This window comes from Miniopterus schreibersii, assembly GCF_964146895.1.
Source record: "Miniopterus schreibersii genome assembly, chromosome: 14".
Lineage (NCBI taxonomy): Eukaryota > Metazoa > Chordata > Mammalia > Chiroptera > Miniopteridae > Miniopterus > Miniopterus schreibersii.
Window position 1 is genome coordinate 26,723,640 of NC_138114.1, and position 19,846 is coordinate 26,743,485.

The 19,846-nt window shown below is 34.2% G+C and overlaps 1 protein-coding gene and 1 pseudogene across 2 annotated transcripts in view; both read right to left on the minus strand.

Annotated features, from left to right (window-relative positions):
* Positions 1 to 19,846, minus strand: part of PHYHIPL (phytanoyl-CoA 2-hydroxylase interacting protein like) — a 37,662-nt gene that overhangs the window by 6,339 nt on the left and 11,477 nt on the right. The window contains exons 2-3 of the mRNA XM_081158110.1: positions 2,926 to 3,122; positions 881 to 1,055 (exon numbers count right to left, since the gene is read on the minus strand). Coding sequence (XP_081014236.1) covers positions 881 to 1,055; positions 2,926 to 3,122 — 372 coding nt within the window. The remainder of the gene's footprint in view (positions 1 to 880; positions 1,056 to 2,925; positions 3,123 to 19,846) is intronic.
* Positions 5,565 to 6,147, minus strand: LOC308567226 (securin pseudogene; annotated as a pseudogene). Its single transcript has one exon. The product of its transcript is annotated as a securin pseudogene (transcript).

Consider the following 19,846-nt stretch of genomic DNA (forward strand, 5'->3'; position numbering starts at 1 on the left):
AGATGCCTCAGCTGAGAGAAGTTGCTAAGCAACCCACAACAGGTGAGGCAAATTGTTTTTAAGACTTTTTCCACAAGCTCCTTTAAACACTCCTCTCCCTAAAATTCTTTTAGGAAACAATCACCTAGACAAAGAGGAAACACAGCACCATTCTGAGAGACAAAAGGAGAGGATGACAGGTGTATCCCTTCAACATCTATTTAAATGCTCAATAAATGTTTCTTGATTGAATTAATAAACAATTAGATAAAGGAATGAGATGAATGGTAACATTTCCAATATAATAGAATATTTAAGGTACAGTTCAAGATCAAAGGGGATGAGCTCTCCACATCAGATATCCCAATGCCAAATAGCTATGAGGTATTTTCTAATGAAGCAAAGGGGCACACGTGCATACACACAAGACACTAGTCTAGAGAAAGATTTGCGGCACTCAAGGGAAAAAATCTAGTAACATTTCTGCTTAGGTACAGTCATTGAGATCTGCCTCTTTTCCCCTAAATGAGAGGTTTCTTGCTGCTGCTTCCTTTCAATACTTGGGGAAATAAAAAATAAATTAAAAAAGGAAGGAAAAAAAAAGCTCTTCCACAAAATATGCTGAGTGTATTTTCAAACAGCATCAATTTTTATTTGCAATGCTTTTACTTTGAAAAATCAAACTATGCATGTAGCAAAGAAGTAATTTAATGCCATTGTCCAGCTTTTGTTGAGAACCTCAGCTCCTTCCAATCTATACAGTACAGTTTGCTCTGTTACACAATGTTACTGGTAATGCAACAATGACCTCTATGATACATATCACCTTATAATTACAAAACAGAAATATTTTCCTGTAATTAGCTTTACACGAATTATTAAAGATGTTTTCTTCTCTTACCTGCTGTGCAGAATTCTATAATTTCACTCCATTCAGACACGACATAATCACCATCAACTTGTTTTGAGGCAGTCTGCACTGCTACTGTATACTCCGTTCTTGGGCTCAGAAACCAATGCCCACGGACAGTCATTGGCAAGGGAACAGCTTTTGCCACTAATTTTGTTGGAACATCCTAAGGAAGGAAGGGGGGAAGGGAGGGAGGGAAGAAGAGAAGGGAGAGAAGAAGGGAGGGAAGGAACCAGGGAGGGAGGGTGGTAGGGAAGAAGTGAAGGAAGGGAGGAAGAAAATAATTTAGCAGTATAACTTGAATTAATTGTAAACAATGCAGTGGAACTTATTAAATTCCCAGATAATGATAGAATTTTCCTGTTTAAAGACATTTAAGCATTATTATATTCAAATCTGGTTTCCAGATATAAACACTGAGGTCCAACTTGATCATATAGTATAAATGTACTTAGATTTTAGTTTTCTTGACTTCTAGTATAATGTTGTTCTCTGTACATTTCTTATATATGTTCCTTAAAACAAGATTCAACTACTAAATGATAAAACAGGAACATGAAATAAAATTCAATAGATTTAGTATTTTAAAATATTTGCTTAATTTATACTACTCAAGTTTTATAAGTAGGCCCATTACTAAATATATATGTAAGGGGAGAGAGTATTTTTAAAATAGAAATTTTAAAATGAATGAATCATTTTTACATACAAATGAAGTAACAACACTTGCTTCATTTGTATTCAAGTATGGAGCCTATGTGTAACAGGATTAGGTATTTCTAAATGACCAATACGGTAATTAAACCTGCTAACTAAGTATCTGCCACTCTTCCAAAGGTATGGTATTCTAAGTGTGGCATGAAGAAAGGGGTAAAATCCTGACATCATTTAATGATAAGTAGTCAAAGCTACTTCAAGAAGGCAAAGTCAGCAAAGAGAATATGCATCACTAGGAAGCACGATCAAAACTGGAACACAGTAAAATGACTTACCAATCCTGTTCTCTCTCACACTTACCTGTATGTATAATCCTAACTTATTGTTAGTATGTATAACTGTACATCTAGTAAAATGCAAAATTTCCAGGCAAAATAATATAGTACTTTCAAAAGATGTGTCAAATTAAATAGTATCAATATAAAAAAACAGACCATCATCAGTGAAATTACTGAAACATAAGAAAGAGTACTTAAACCAGGTAACTACCCTTTTTTCTATAACTACTTCTGAAGGGAGATGTGGAATAGAAAAGATATGTGTTAAGTATGAGAATAAATATCAGAGAAGTATTACATCTCTAAATCAACTAAAGGCTAATTTTCATTCTCAAACCACAAAACAAAAGACTACATAAAACATTTTTAGCCCTGAAGTATTTTAGCAAACACTCAAGTTTATAAGCTCTATTGCATTCTTCTTTTGGCAGCTACTATAGGGAAAAATGTGGGCTTCAATGGAAAACTATGCATTACCCATATCACACCCTGCTGGCTATCTCTTCTTCTGAGTCTGTGGAAGCTATTTTACAACTCTGTAACTTGTAGATAGTTTATAACAATTCAGTTATTTTTGCCTAAATACATGCAAATAAATTTTGTTCAGTGGGAGGGACAACCCTCTCCTCCTACCCTTGCTCCCTCCTCCAACCCAAAACAGTTTTGCTTCCACTTACATATTTATTTCAATATCCTGATTTATAACTGTGTCTTTTTTTGGATTGCTTTTTGAACTGGTAGTAATATCTTATCAGTTACCTCATCAATGAGTGAAATAAAATCTTTAACACGTTCATTTTTATGTCTGTGTGAGTCATAATTTTACCTTTTTTGAGAAAAATTGGATTTAACAGTACTTGGCATTTTATTTTCTTACAAAATTTCTTAGAGGGACGGGTTTTTAAATGACATATAATTTTTATTCTTCCCAATGTCAAATGCATCATATGTAAGTAATTAATGGAACATTATTCTTTCTTTCAAGATGTCCTCATACTTTGAAAGTTTTAAGATGCAAATATAAGTGTGTTAAGATTCTACCTTGTGTTTAAATTTATTGGAGTTCTTGTTCTCTTTCTTGTTGAGGTCAATGAAATAGTGTGTAATACGGTCCTTTGATTTTGAATCCATGTCCCATGAAATCTTGAATGAGTCACAGGTAATGTTGCTTATTTTGATGTTATGTGGTACAGGAAGTTCTTCCATCTCAGCTATGCCACTGTCTTGTGATTTGTTCCCTGCAAGAAAATAATGCACAGATACTTAGTTTCCACTAATGGATTTTTCCAGTATTCAAGCTGTGGACATAATTCTGAACTATCTTAATTACGAACTCTGAGATTTCATTTTGTTCATGAAGTAATTTGAGTGTTAATGATAGTAAAAGGTCATATTACCAATAAAAAGCAGAACTAAATTAGTCTTTACCAACTCTACATTTTCAATTTACTTTTCCAATTTCTGCTTCCATAGAATGAAAACAAAAACATGATGATCCATCTTTCTAATCTATATAAAAGATTAGCCTTACATGGTAGGTTCCATCTGAAGAGCCCCAAGAGACCAGTTTTCCTACATAACTAATCAATCCTGCTCTAAAGTAAATATCGGGTGTTTTAAGCTAGATGATGTCAGAAATGTTGATAATGAAAAGTCCAGTCAAATAAAAAATGTTTCTTTAAAAAAATCTATGAGGTATCATTGACAGCCTATAAAAATTGCTTTTCCCTTTCCCTTGTGAGAATTTATATACAGAAACAGCATGTAATGGTTATACTACATATACAAATAATAATAAAGACCATTCTCTTACAAGTTACTATGTCAAGGATTACTCCAGGACTCTTTTTACCTGTTGTAGCTTGATAAATTTAATTTTGAGTGCTAAAACAATAGGTTACGTTAAGAGAGAAAAAAAAATGACTATGTTGACTGATCTTAAAATTCTGAAGAACTGATCTGACATCTGGTTACTTTAATGACTGTGTCCTACATTTTCACTTAGAGAAAATGCTATCACTGTGGCTAAAAGTCCGATATATGACAGGACAAGAAAACAGATTTGCCGAGTTTGTTTTATATAGGAACGACATCCTGAGTCGAATTTTATTCCCTATCCTTCCTATGTTCCCTTCCCCCAAGCCAACATACAGTTCAATGCCCTAGAAAAGAAAAAAAAGTAATTGCTATTCATATGATAGAAAGTGGTGGGTCATCAATCAGTTACATCACTTATTCCTTAACAAGAATAAAATAGCATATCTTGATCAGCAAAAAAAAACAATGAATGTCACCTTGTGGCAATATCTACCACTTCCAGATTAGATTGTTCTCTCTGCCCCCACATTCCCATTTCAATTGATATAAAACTTTTGACAATTCCCAGTATTATTAAATCTTCGACCTATGCTGTCTCATTTCAAGCTGTGTTGTGCCTAGAGGAACCCAATGGCAACTGAAACAAACTTCAAAATAACTTCTTTATTATCATTTTTTGAACAATACTTTTAAAAATCCTTATTTCTCCTAAGTACTTCCCTCACACTCCAGTTTCACCAGATTCCCTCTCCAGTAAAACTTCCAGAAAAATTACCCCCCTTTTTCTTCCCTCCCCACCTGACCTCAAGAGTCCCCAAATTGCTTCTGCCTTAAAGCTGTTCAAGTCAAGGGAAGGGAAGATGGCAAGTGAAATGTTTTTAATGGACTTGGGAAAGGGAAAGGCAATATATACTCAATCATTAGTAATTTTTGCTCTATTTAGAAAAGCCTGCATTTTAACCTGTTATTCTGATTGCAGTTATGTTTAAAATATAAGCAACACTAATGAAAATCTTTCTGGACTCTAATGGTAGAAATATTTGTAGAACTCTTCTGGATTATGACTGTCCATATAATTTCAAAACTGAGTGAAAAAATTGTATACCTGGAGTGTATTATGCTAAGGGAAATAAGCCAGTCAGAGAAAGACAAGTATCACATGATCTCACTTATATGTGGAATCTAATGATGAAAATAAACTGATGAACAAAACAGATACAGAGACACTGAAACATGCAACAGACTGGCTTATTTCAGAGGGATGGGGGGGCGGGCTGGAAGAAATTAATCAAAGACCTTATATGCATATATGCATAGCCCATAGACAAATGATAGTGTGGAGAAGGGTTGAGAAGAGGCAGAAGCAGGGTTGAGGGGATCAACAGGGAAAAAAAAGGGGACATCTGTAATACTTTCAACAATAAAGATTAAACCTATTTTTTAATAAAAGATCATATAGTGAAAAGTAAAGCTATTTTGCATTTGATCCAATTTAATAAAAGTGCTCTGATATATTAACACTATATAAAATACTGTATTTTGCCACTTAAACATCCACTAATTGTTAACTTATTTAACCTTAAAATAAATAATTATTTCCTAGAATATTTGGTTTATACATTTGTACTTATTATTATAACTTGAGATAAAAATAAGTGAAATGTGGAAACTTTTGCTCAATTCATTTCCCCATTCAGAACAATAAAAAGCTCAAACTTATAAAGGATTTGTTATATCAAGACTCTTCATTTTCAAGTTCCTTATCATAGTCCCAGTTCTTTCTTTAAAGAAGTATCTGTTAAAGAATTTCTTTATTAATAAACTATTATTATATACACACAAACTATAAACCACTAAGAAACTTAAATCTCTAAGTCATAGCAAACAAATGGCAATTCAACAATCCACAGAATGCTTGAGGGAGACTGCAATGGATTAGACTCCCACAGTGGAGAGGGCATCTCCAGAGGTGAAGGGGGGCCGAGGTGTAACAGCTCTCAAGTTTCCTCTCCTCATCAAGGATCATGAGAGGCACTCCATTCAAGGGGAGCTGTGCAATCTGGTGTTCTTCAGGCAGGTGGAAACTCTCAAAATCTAGAGGACTGAAGGGAGTTAATTTTTGTTTCTGGATAGGTGTCATCCAAGGTAAGTACAGAGTTTTTGACTTTAGCAGTCTTCTTGGTCACCTTTTTGGCAGAGGAGGTTGTCTGTTTCTGTTTGAGAGGTCCACTGTACTGACTTTTCTATAGCTCTGTTCACAGTTCCCAAAGGCTTTCTGGGAACTTTAGGTAAGGCTGATGAAGCATCAAACATTTTGCCAACATGTGGTGTTGAAACCTGAGATATTTCACCTAAAGCTTTGAAAGGCCCTGGGCCCAGCATCAGCAGGGCCTTCGGAGGTACCTGGTTCTCCCTTTTCTTATCCACAGACATCACAGTAGCCATTCTGGATTAAGTTAGGATCAACGGCCAAAATCACCCACTACAAAGCCTCTCATAGTCACAGATCTTAACAAAGCCACCAGATTTTTCTCTATGCAGCTTTCTTACTTGGGCAGAAGAGGTAAAGAATTTACCTTAAATTAGTCCTAAATTACGTGTAACCTTCCTCTTCACACTCTGAAAATCAATATTTAACTGAGATTTGAGATAAGTGACAGAAGACAATGATTTTGCCTATAAAATTGGTGAAACAATAGTGATCCATATGACACTAATATTTAGTAACCAACCAGTACTATCTTAGATCACAATCAAGTGTGCTTCCAAATGCAGCTTCCCTTTCTTAGTTAGACTTCATATTAAGGGTAAATTCTAGCTACATTTTTCTACTTTAAATGTCAAATGATTCTAATATCTGTGGCTATACTGCTGGTAATATTGAATTAAAAATAAATGACTTTTATCTGTCCAAAATATGAAAATTGCCTTTTAAAACATTTCAAAAGTACTTTTCTAACACCAATTATTGAAATGCCAGCTGAAAACAGTGTCAAATTATACTAATATATTTTGTATGTATGGCTATTCTCTCACAAAGCTTAAATTGTCTTACAAAAGAATGACCAGATTTTTTTAAAAACAGCTTTATTGAAATACAACTCACATACCATACAATCACTCACAGTGTACAATTAAATGGCTTTTAGTAGATTCACAGAGTTGTACATCCACCTCCACAATCAATTATAGAAAATTTTCTTTTACCCTAAAAAGAAATTCCACACCTTAACTATCATATCCCAAACCTTATTTATCCCCTCCTCAGCCCTAGGCAACCACTAATCTATTTTTTGTCTCTATAGATTTGCCTACTTGGGCATTTCATATAAATGGATCATATAATATACTGTTCTTCATGACTGCCTTTTTTTCACTTAGCATATTTTCAAGTTTCATCCATAAGCACTTCATTTATTCTTATTGCTGAATAATATTCCGCTGTATGGATACACCATATTTTGTTTACTTATCAACTGATGAACATTTGATTTGTTTCCACTTTTCAGCTATTATAAATAATACTATGAACATTCATGTATAAGTTTTTGTGTGGATATATGTTTTCATTTCTCTGGGGTATATATAACTAGGAGTGAAATTGCTGGTTCATATACCTCTATGTTTAATTTGCTGAGGAACTGTCAGACTGTTTTCCAAAGTGGCTGCACCACTAAAGTCTGCTTTTCCAAGGTGCAGGTCCAGAAGCAGGTCAGGCAAAGACTCAAAGCACCCAGAGGTCCACCTCTGCCTGCAGGCTGATTAATATGAGTCTCTTAATGAGCCTCAGGCTGTAGACTACAGCAAGGCATAAACTCCACAGGGTGGGGTGAGAGGTTTTCCAATGGGTGGGGTAATTGCTTCCCCCACCCCAGGCAAAAGCTGCCTGGCTGGCAAAAGTCTGCCTGAGAAAGATGTCCTCTGCCATATGGGGGAATGACTCAGCATAGGAATCCAGATGGTTGCCCTCTGAGCTCTATCCCCAGAGCCAGCATCCCTAGACTCTCCTCACACAGCTTTAGTCTACTCTGCCCTCCCTCCAGAGGAGCCCAAGTTGAGTGGCTGCACATGAAATTTTGTGCATTGGCCCTTTAAGAGGGTGCCTGCATTTTCAGCAGTCTCTCCCTGACAGAGAGAAATCCTGCTGCTTTTCACAGCCAGATGTTATGTGGGCACCTTTCTCAGTTCTGGTGCTCTGGGCTGGGGAGCCCAGCTTGGGGTTTAGACCCGAGTTCTCAGTGGGAAACCCCACAGCTGAGATATCCCTCCAGACCTTCAGCTGCTGCCTGTGGGAGCCCAGCCAGCCCTCTTGTGCCTCCACATTTCCTCCCAGTCTCTAGGTAGTCTTCACTTTAAGTCTTTGGTTAAGAGGGTGCTCTTCTGCTGGTCTTCAGTTAATTATTCAGTATGGTTTTTCTATATTTAAGTTGTAATTCCAGTTTGGTCCTGGGAGAGTTTCAGTGCAACTTCCACTTAATCTGTCACCATCTTAGAATCCCCATAAGTGACTCAGTTTGAATAAAGTAAGAAAAAGAATGTTTTTAAAAGGTAATAAAGGTAGGTAGTTTTAATAATAAGCCTTAAGCTGTCCTAAGTAAGAAACTGCAGGGTTAGATTCACTTCACCTAAAAACCACCACCAGGAACAATTTGTCGTATCTTTTTTCCTTCTTAAAGTTTAGTGATTAAAAAAATCTGTGATCACAGTACAGTTAGGAGGATTGATTTTATAATTAAAATTACATATGTATGCATATATGTGTGTGTATTTATATATATTTAAGTAAATGTATTTCTAAGTAATTTTCATTACAAAGTCAGGGATGCAGCCTGCTGGGATAAAAGTACTTTCCTCTTCATAAAAACAACTTTAAAATACTGTAATATTTTTCAAGTCATGAAAGAAAAACTAATTAAGACAGTAATAAAACTCAAAATAGTAACTACAACAAAAATGCTTTATTTACAATAAACTCTCAACATTGGTAACATTGAATATTGTTGGGACTTTTAGGAAAAAATACAAAAGAGAGAATAAAAATCACTTAATATAAAAATAATCTTCATATTATTAATACTGTACATATTGTTTTGTAATCTATTTTTTTTCTTAATATACTGTGAACATTTTTTCATGACAACATATAATTCTAATTTTGATTTATTCTATTAATCAGTCATCCTAATGCTGGACATTTCGAATGTTTCCAGTCCTTTCCTGTAATAACATTTTAGTCACCACTATTCTATGTAAATTTTGTACATATCTATGATTTGGATAAATCCCCAAAAGTGTAAATGTTGAATTACATTTGTTTTCCAACTACCTATTTACTTATTTGAATTGATTTTTAGAGAGGAGAAAGGGAAAGAGAGAGAGAAACATCTATGTGAGACACATTGATGTGAGAGAGACACATTGATCATTGCCTCGTGTATGCACCCCTACCGAGGATTGAACCCGCAACTTAGGTATGTGCCCCTAACGGAAATCAAACCCATGCCCTTCCAGTGTGATGCTTAACTGACTGAGCCACACCAGCCAGGGCCCAACTACCCCTTTTAGAGTGCCTATCTTTTGCACACTTATCAAAATTCCATTTATGGCTATTGAAAATATCCATGGGAAATTTTTTAAATTTTATCTTAAAAAAGCAAAAAGAGCCTTGACCTAAACTATACACAAAAATGAACTCAAAATTGATTAAAGAAAAAACAACAACAACAACACAATAAAGTCTTTGGGAACTAGATTAAGCAAAGAGTGCTTAGACTTAACCCAATCACATGATCCATGAAAGGCAAAATAGGTAGAACCTCCCCAAACTTATTTATTTTACCTACTTGAAGTGTCCTTCTACCAATCTTGAGTTATTTTGTTTGATTTTCTTTTAGTTGTCTGAAATAGATTTTCAAATCATTTGTTTGTAAGGTCAGGAAATAATTTTATGAATACTTGTGTTTCTCAAATTGTTTTTGCTATTATCTTTACACATAAATAAAAACTTTGTTAAAAATAGAATTTTTGCCTACAAATTTTGTAGCTATTGCTCTACTGATACCTTGTCCTCTGGCACTGAAGGCTGTTGAGAAGCTTGGGGCTGGTCTGATTTTCCTTCAATTTATTTAACATGTTTTATACTCCTATTGTTTAAGAGATTTTTAATTATAATACAAGTAGGAGTCTGAGTCCAAACCAGATCCTATGTGTGATCTTTCAGACTCAATAATAGGCAATTACAAGGTTTTGCCTGTCAGACCTCTCCCTACACTAGCCTTGGTGCACAGTCAGTGCATTAAAATTTACAGAGGGAGTTGCAGTCAAGGACTCAGGATCCCCCACTCTTTTTTCTAAAGAGGGTCCTCCAAATTATATAAGATTGAGGCAATACAATATTTAGATCTATTCCTCCAGAACAAGTATAAATGTTTTTTGAATGATTATAAAAATCTAGTCAATTTTTAACCTCAGTTAACTTTTTTTTTTAAGTATCAGCTGTGTTTAATATTTTTATCAGTCTTTTTTGTCTGTTTAGGAGCTCTCTAATCCTGTTTTCTACTCTTGAGCACATAGGAGGAGTACATTTCTCAATCTCTCCTGCAATCAAATTGGGATCATGTGAATGATTTATGGCCAGTGGATTATCAGCGGAAGTATACTTCTTCCAAGCTTAGAAGAAAAATGCCCTGGTAGTACTCTTAAGTCCTACAAACAGATATGACTTGACTGGACACTTGTTTCATAATTAAAGTTTCTTAGGACACAGTCGTGCCTCATTGTTTGCAAATATCTATTGCTGCTTTTACAATACAATGAGAGGCTGACTATGGCCACAGACATCCATTAGGAAATAATACAATGTTTACTATCTGACCTTTCAAATAAATTTGCAGACTTAAAGTTTAGAAAGAGGCTCAAAGATTGGTATCTGTGATTAGACGAAAGAGGCAAGTTAGTGATACTATGAGAGAAATTTCAGAAATGCATGACTTTGCATGGAAATGATATCCATGGTGTAGCTATACATCTGAGTTGAAGAGGTATAAAATAAATTGATGTAAGAGCTTGGGGATATACGAATATATGTCTTCATATGTGTAACTAGTGAGACCTATCCTACTAATCTGGGGTACATATGCAGTCACAGCTTTATCTTTTTCCCTCCAGTTAATTTCTATATCCCACAATGCCCTATTAGCAGTAAGCTCATGACCTCTTTCTCAAGGCCTCTTCATCACCTCAAACTGGGCAAATATCCTACTAGCTTGTTCATTGTGAGGGCAACAATTCCTTGCTTGCCAGAGAGAAGTCATATCTTAATTGGTTTACATTACCTTTTTTTTTTTTTTTTTTAAGGTAAAAACACTTGCAATCTACTCTCTTAGTAAATTTCCATTATTCAATATTGTATTAACTATAGTCATCATGCTATACATTATATCTCTAGACTTATTCATCCTACGTAATTGCAACATTTTACCAGTTGACCAATGTCTCTCCATTTCCCCCACTCCCACCTCTGAAAACTATCATTATACTCTCTGCTTCTATATATTTGACTTTTTTAGATCCCACATACAAGTAAGATACTGTTGTGTTTTTCTTTATGTGTCTTACTTAGCACAATGTCCTTCAAGTTCATCTATGTTGTTGTTAATGGCTATTTCCTCCTTGAAGGCCAAATGATAGTCATGATTATATATATATATATGTGTATATGTATGTGTGTGTATACACATACACACACACACACACACACAGACATAAAATCATGATTCCTTTATCCATTTACCCACGGACAGACACTCAGGTTGTATCCATAACTTGGCTATTGGGAATAATGCTGTAATGAACATGGGAATGCAGATATCTCTTCAAGGTACCAACTTCATTTCCTTTGGGTATACACCCAAAATAGAGATTGTTGGATCATATGATAGGAAGAGCAATCAGACAAGAAAAATAAATAAATAAAAGGTATCCAAATCAGAAAGAAAGAAGTAAAATTACCATTCTTTAGAGATGACAAGGTCCTATATGTAGAAAACCCTAAAGACTACATAAAAAATTAAACTACCCTGGATGGATATGGCTCAGCAGTTGAGCATCAACCTAGGATCCAAGAGATTGTGGTTCAATTCCTGGTCAGGGCACCTGTCTGGATTGTGGGCTTGATCCCCAGTCAGGCACATACAGGAGGCAGCCGATCAATGACTCTCTCTCATCATTGATGTTTCTATCTCTCCCTCTCCCTTCCTCTCTCTGAAATCAATAAAGATATATTTAAAAATTAATTTAAAAAATTGAACTAATAAACTTGGTAAAGTTGTAGGATTAAAAAAAAATCAACATACAAAAAACAGTTGCATTTCTTTACACTAGTAATGATCTATCTGAAAATAAAATAAGAATCTCACAATAGCATCAGAAAGAAAAAAATACTTAGGAATAAATTTAACCAAGGAATAGGAAGATCTGTACACTGAAAAGTATAAAACATTGATGAAAGAAATTGAAGACACAAATAAATAAAAACTATCCCATGTTCATAAGTTAGAAGAATTGAATTGCTAAAATGTCCGTATTACCCAAAATGACAGATTCAACATAGTCCCTACAAAATTCCAATGGCATTTTTCATAGAAATGGAATAAACAATCCTAAAATTCATATGGAATAAAAGACCCCAAATAGCCAAAGCAATCTTGAGAAAGAAGAACAGTGTTGGAAGCATCACACTTCCTTGTAATATAAATTTCAAATTATATTACAGTTATAGTCATCAAAACAGTATGGTACTAGCATAAAAACAGACATATAGACAAATGAAATAGAACAGAGCGCCCAGAAATAAACCTAATGGTCAACTAATTTTCCACAAAGTCATGAAGAATACTCAGTGCAGAAAGGATAGTCTCTTCAATAAATGGTGCTGGGAAAACTGAATATCCATATGCAAAAGAATGAAATTGAACTATTATCTTACACCGTATGCAAAAATCAACTCATAATGGATTAAACTTAAATGTAAGACCTGAAATCATAAAACTCCCAGAAGAAAACACAGGGAAAAGCTCTTTGACATATAGGTCTTGACAATGATTTTTCAGATTTGACACCAAAAGCAAAGGCAACAGAAGCAAAAATAAACAAGTGGGACTACATCCAAATAAAAAGCTTCTGCACAGCAAAGGAACCATCAGCAAAATGAAAAAGGCAATCTACAGATTGGGAGAAAGTATTTGCAAACCATATATCTGATAGAGTGAATATGCAAAATACATAAGAAACTCATAACTCAATAGCAAAAAAAAAGTAGCTACGTTAAAAATGGGCAAAGGACTTGAGTAAATATTTTTCCAAAGAAGACGAGGGCCATATACAGATGACCAACAGGTATATAAAAAGTTGCTCAACATTACAAATCATCAGGGAAATGCAAATCAAAACCACAATGAGATAATCATCTTACACCTGTTAGGACAGCTATAATAAAAAAGAAAAAAGGTAACTATTGGTGAAGATATAGAGAAAAGGGAATCCTTGCACACTGTTGGTGGGAATGTGAATTGGTACAACCATTATGGAAAACAGCATGGAGGTTCCTCAAAAAATGTAACCTATTCTTCAAAGTTGATCTCAAGCCACATCTCTGAAAGCCTATCCTGATGACTCCAAGGTCTGCATATAGCTTCCCTCAGAATTGTTATAGCACTTTTTTCAGTACTATATAGTCCACAGATTCTTCTCTTCTACCACCCTATGTCTATGTTGCATGAGCTTTGGAATCAAACAAGACCTTGACATCTATGTTGCATGAGCTTTGTAATCAAACAAGACTTTGATAACTTAAATTATTTGTACTCAAGTGATTCACATTAAAAATGGGGAGGATGATACTTAATATATCAGGAGAAAGGAATTTACCTGGAAACTAAGCTTAACCTTCAAGGGCCCCTCACTTGTACTTGTCTCTAGTACTTGATTTTGTATCCAAAATTTTGTATTGTTTTTTCTAAATAGGGTACCCTAAATTGTATAAACTTCAGACACCAAAAATTTTTTATCCATCCCTGCCTATAATAAGAAAAGTACATATATGAAGGCCCAACATGTTTAGAAACAAGGATAGCTAGTTAAGCAAAAATCGGCTTGGAGACTTGCATAACTCAGAACTGGAAGTGGACCTTTGAGTCTGATTTCAATGAAATTTATACTAATGTTAGAAAATTATTCTTTCAGTGGTGAACTAGAAAGTAACACTTAGTGAAAGGAGAGTAAGTGTTCAGAAAGGTTTATGCTAACACAATACCTGAATCTCTCTGTTTCTTCTGGTAAGCATCCTTAAAAAGAACTGTTTCTCAAGTGAGTAAGACTGATGGAATGCTATTACATGTATTTAGTAGGAGGTATTATTATACATTCGGTTTTCCTTACATTTTGGTGATGATTCATAAATACATTAAAACTATCCAAATTTTATCTCTAAAATTGAATAATGATTTATTAGATATAATTTATGTGCCATATTTTAGATAGATATTTTTTTCCACATCTGTCCCTTCATTACTATACACAATAACTTTATGCAAAAAAATTTTTATGTGCCTGGCCGGCATGGCTCAGTAGTTGAGTGTCAACCTGTGAATCAAGAGATCATGATTCAATTCTTGGTCAGGGCACATGCCTGGGTTGCAGGCTCCATTCCCAGGGAGCGGGTGGCAGGAGGCAGCTGATCAATGACTCTCATCATTGATGTTTCTCTCTCTCCCTTCCTCTCTCTGAAATCAATAAAAATATATTTAAAAACATTTTAATGCAATATATCTTGACAATAATATCAGTTATCAGTGTGCATAGAAGCAGTTAAAACATTTCAAAACAAACATTCCTTTAAAATAAAATACTACAGTTTTATTTTATGGGGAAAAATGAGGAAGAAAGATGTACATTTTTCTCTGTACTAGAAATTCAAAAACTGGAATTTCAAAACATACATAATAATAGTTGTTACTGATAAATTATTTTATTTTGTTCGTTTTCACCAGCGAGTATCCTTGCAAACACTAGAGGAGCTACTGTATCATAAAATGTTTTCTTTTAAAACTGAGACTCTATTTGTATTCAGAGCATTGTTATAAAATTCATCAGCACATTGAGATTTATTTTCCTAAATAAAAATAGGCCATTCTTTCCCATCACTTCAAATTCTCTTTATACCTGAAGACTAAAAAGAGTCTTGATTACAAGATAAATATTGGACATAACGTGTTTTTATAAAAGGTAGGGTATATCACTTTCTATCTCGACGTCATGAAAAGGCAAAAGCAATTTTCCATAAGTAACTATATAAATTTTGAGGATTAGAATCTCACTCCATGAATAGCAAAATAAAATAAACTCTTCTCAGATAATTAGAAGGTTAATTGACATACAAAGTTGGGCAAAAGTAGGTTTACAGTTGTGAATACATGAAACAGTTTATTCCTGTATTATTATTTAATTATTGCATTATTTATTTGTATTATAACTGTAATCCTACTTTTGCCCACCCCTGTATGTTCAGCAACCACTGTTGAATGCATAAGTGCAAGACTCAAAGATGAGTTAATGAGACACTGGAGTTCATGCTTTGAAGCAGCTTATGTTACAATCTAGAAGACACACACACACAATTTTTAAAGCACTTACTCTTATATACCCTTTCAGATAGTGATTCATTTCTTTGCTTCCCTTCATAACCAAACTTCTCTGAACATCTGCCAAAATATGCTGTTATCTCCATTTCATCACCTCCTATGCATTCTTAAACCCAGCCAAATCTAGTTTCTGCCTCTACCACTCCAACAGAAGTCCTCTTGTCATGTCACCAATATACTCCATGGTAACAAATCCAGCGGATGTATTTTAGTTCTCACCTGACGGTATCTCTTAACACATTAAACAGAGTTGATCAATTGCTGCTTCTTAATATATGCTCTTAGTTTATTTCCTATCTCACTAACTACTACTCCCTATTCTCCAGACCTTCGCATAACCAAGTTATTGTTTCTCAGGAGTCTACCACCAGTGCTGTTAAAAGAACTTTCTGCAATGACGAAAATGTTTTTATATGTGCTGTGTAGTGTAGGCCACTAGCCACATGTGACTACTGAACACCTGAAATGTGGCTAGCATGACTGAAGAACTAAATTTTATGCAATTAAATTTAAATTTAATTTAAATTTAAATAGCCATTTCACCCTAATGGCTACTGTACTGGGCAGCACAGCTTAGAGAAAGCCCTCTTTTTTTACTTCTCCCTAAAACTGATCTATCATTTTGTTGTTGATAATTTCCAAATTTATAGCTCAAGATCTCTAAAGTGTATTTAACACTTCCACTTGGATGTCTCACAGATATCTCGAATTTAAAATATCTGAAACACAACTCTTGATTTTCCTTCCTAAACTTATGCTCCAAATTCACTATTCCCCCATTTTAGTAAATGGCATCAACATCCACCCAAATACTCCATCTAGAAATTCAACAACTAATACAGGTTAATTGATTTTTTTGGTCAGTTTTGAAAAAACCCAAGCCCCTTTCTCCCTGAAGGCTGCTTCCCCTCTCTTACATGGCTTCACCTCCAGTTCTCGGAAAGCTCCTCCTCCTCATCCTTCAGGCCTCAGCTTACTTCAGACCATATTACCTTACCCCAAACAAGCCTTCTGACTGTTCTGCCTAAAAAGTTGACCCACTAAACTTATTCTCCATAAGTTTCCTATTTACTTTCTTCCCAGCACTTCCATAATTTCTATTAGTTAATTTATATCTCTAATCTGTTTTCCCCATTGGACCACAAGATCCATGAATGCAGGGGTCATGACCATCTTGTCACCAATATTTCCACAGTGTCCAAAAAAGTACATATTTATTGAATACATGAATTCTTAAGTAAAAGAACACATCTACTCCTCAAGTTCAAAAGTACAATATATTACGCTTCTAAAATACCACCTGATAAGTTGACAAAGGAAATTTTAATTATTAATTAGGCTCCCAAAGCTTCATAATAAATGATCCAACTTGTTTCTTATACTGCTCAGGTTGTGTCCTGCATGCCCCCTATTGGGGACTGAGCCCACAACCTGGGCATTTACCCTGACCGGGAATTGAACCGCAGTCTCCTGGATCATAGGTCGATGCTCAACCACTGAGCCACACAACCAGGCAGTACAATTATTTCTTTATAAATTATATTCACATACTACTACAATAAATATTATGAACATTATAGACTACAGACAAAATAGAAATTTAAAATGGTAATACTTTAAATAATTTATATTTATTACTTAAAAAGTATAAAAATATGTGTTCTTATTTTGATAACCTTGGTTTAATATTTTGTGATATAGCAATTCAAATGACCAGCTCTAAAGTCCATTTACTTAGATACCTGGTTTTAAGGGCAGTCACAGTTGGAAAAGATATCACACAAAAAAGTGGGTACACCAGAATGGAGAAAGCGCATCAGTAGATGTCTTACTAAACACTAATATTTTCATTTCTCAATTCCGTACACTAATTATACAAGAGTACTCCATGTACATACAGTATACATAATTGTTTGATGTACTAAGTATTAATCTATATAAGATTAATTAAACTTATTTCTTATTTTAGATAAGACAAAATAAATATTAATAGAAGTTCTATTACTTTATTCCATGGCCCAACTGATTATCTTATGTGCCCTTGGATTCATACAAAATATACCCATGGCATCTACACAACACTTTTAAATGTCCTTATATTGTAAATACAAAGTATATAATTTCCCCATAAAAAAACAGTAGAGTACAACAGAAAATGAAAGTAAGCCATTCACAGACCCATACTGATAATACAAGATAATATTCATTTTAAAAGCAAAGTGAATTCTGCTAAAATAAATTAAGATACCTTATATTGTTGGTATAACATTAGTCAATACGAAAATTTGTAAAATTACTTTTTTTTTTTTTTTTAAATTCTCACCTGAGAATATGTTTCTATTGGTTTTAGAGAGAGAGGAAGGGAGAAAAAGTGATGTGAAAGAAACATTAATTGGTTGCCTCCTCCTATATAAGACCCGACTAGGGATTGAACCCAAAACCTAGGTGTGTGCCCTGACCAGGAACTGAACCTGCTACCTTTCTTTGGTGTGTGGGTCGATGCTCTAACCAACCAAGCCACCCAGCGAGGGCTGCAAAACTACTTTTTAATTTAACAAAAACTATTCTGGGTAAAATCCTTTTTCTCCTGTTTTCTTACATCATCACAATTAGCTTTCTTACTTCAAAACAAAGTTTTTGACATTTCAAAAGAGTTCTGGGTCAAATTTTATTACTGTAAATTTTATCATTATAATTTCACTAAGTAAAGCTTTTAGCAAAACAAACAGTATAAACAGCAAATTCCAGAACCACTGCTTTTCAGTCATTAAGCTCTCCTTTTAAAAAAAGATCATTAAAATAACAAAAAGCTCCATGGAAATTAATATTAGATATATGGAATTGCAACGGAAAAAAATATATAAAAATAAGCTCAAACACTCAGACTTAGCACTGTTTATCTAACTTTAAACATAAAGAATCTGCAAAACAACAAAAATTAAGTATAAAAAAGACTATGTCATATTTAGACTATCATTAAATAGATACCCTAGCAAACATTTAAATTAGTAGGTTCAAAGTAAAAAAAAATCCTGGAAATATATGTGCAGTATGAAAGCTTTAGAAATAGCTTTGGTGGAGATTTTAGTTTTCCTTTAGGCTCCAGTGTCATTATTTGCCTGCTAATTTGAGTTCCAAAGGTTCACTTATTTTATGTCCTGCAGACTATGTTGCCAGGGAGAAAAAAAGTATTCCAGTGTATTTCCACTGTAAACACAAAAATCATATACTTAATTCTCTTTCCAGTCAAAATAAGGAGGATAAATCTAATAAATACGGAGCTTAGATAAACTGTATTTCTTCCATGTTAACTGCCCAAATAACCACATCGAAGCCAAATTTATTATATCAAAAGTAATTAGTTTTTAAGTACTTTTAGACACCACAAAAAAGCATTCAAATTTACTCACTCTAATGAGCACATTCAACAATTTGACATGGATCTGAAAGACTGACTGAAAGATAAAGAACACTTGATAAAGGAGAAATAGGAGCAACAGAAAAGTAGCTTGAAAAGGACTACCAAATTTTCACCTTTGTCCTCAACTCTCTCCCTATGAGACTCATATTTTTTAACACCTATCTTGGACACTTTCATGTAAGTATTCCACAGGCATGTGAAACTTACTTGTTCCCAAAACACTTTAGTAACAGCGTGTTATCAATACCACTCCTTCACATTCTCTCTAACCAACAATTACTACTTTATTTACTGGTGTCAAAATATACCCAATCTAGCAAATTTAGCCATCATCAGCGACTCCTTTTTGGGATTTTACACTTCTAGTTTAAACACAAAGTCAACCAATTTTTACTTCAGAAATGTTCAATTCCACTCCCAATTTTTATCTACCTTGTCTTAATCCTAGTATCTGTAATTGCCTTATAGATATCCCAGTTCATTCCTCAGATGGATACCAGAATACTATTTATTAAAATCAAATATCTCTTCCTTACCTAAGAAATTCTTTGGTCATGCTACCTTGAGAAGTGCTTCTCCAAGTGTGTTCTCTGAATCACCAATATTGGCAACACCTGGAAATTTACTAGAAAATTCAAATTCTTTGGCTCCACCCCAGACCTAATGAATCTGAAACTCTGGGGGTGGAACCCAGCAATCTGTGTTTAACAAGCCCTGCAAGTGAGAATCCATGGTTTAATGGGTTCTGAGCAATGATTTATTTATATTTTTAAATACAGAGTTCATTAAAGGATTCAGCAAACATTATCATTTAACTTCCTTTAAAAATTAAACTATTTTAAAAATTGTAATACAAATAGCATACATTATATTATGCTATATTATGGGATTTTGGATAACATCAAAACAAAACCTTGCCTGCTACCTCAGAGCAAGAGATGACACAATGTATAAAAAGGTCTGGCTCTGTTCATTTTCATATTTGTTTGTTTAACTCAAGTCAGCAAGTATATGCTCAAATAAA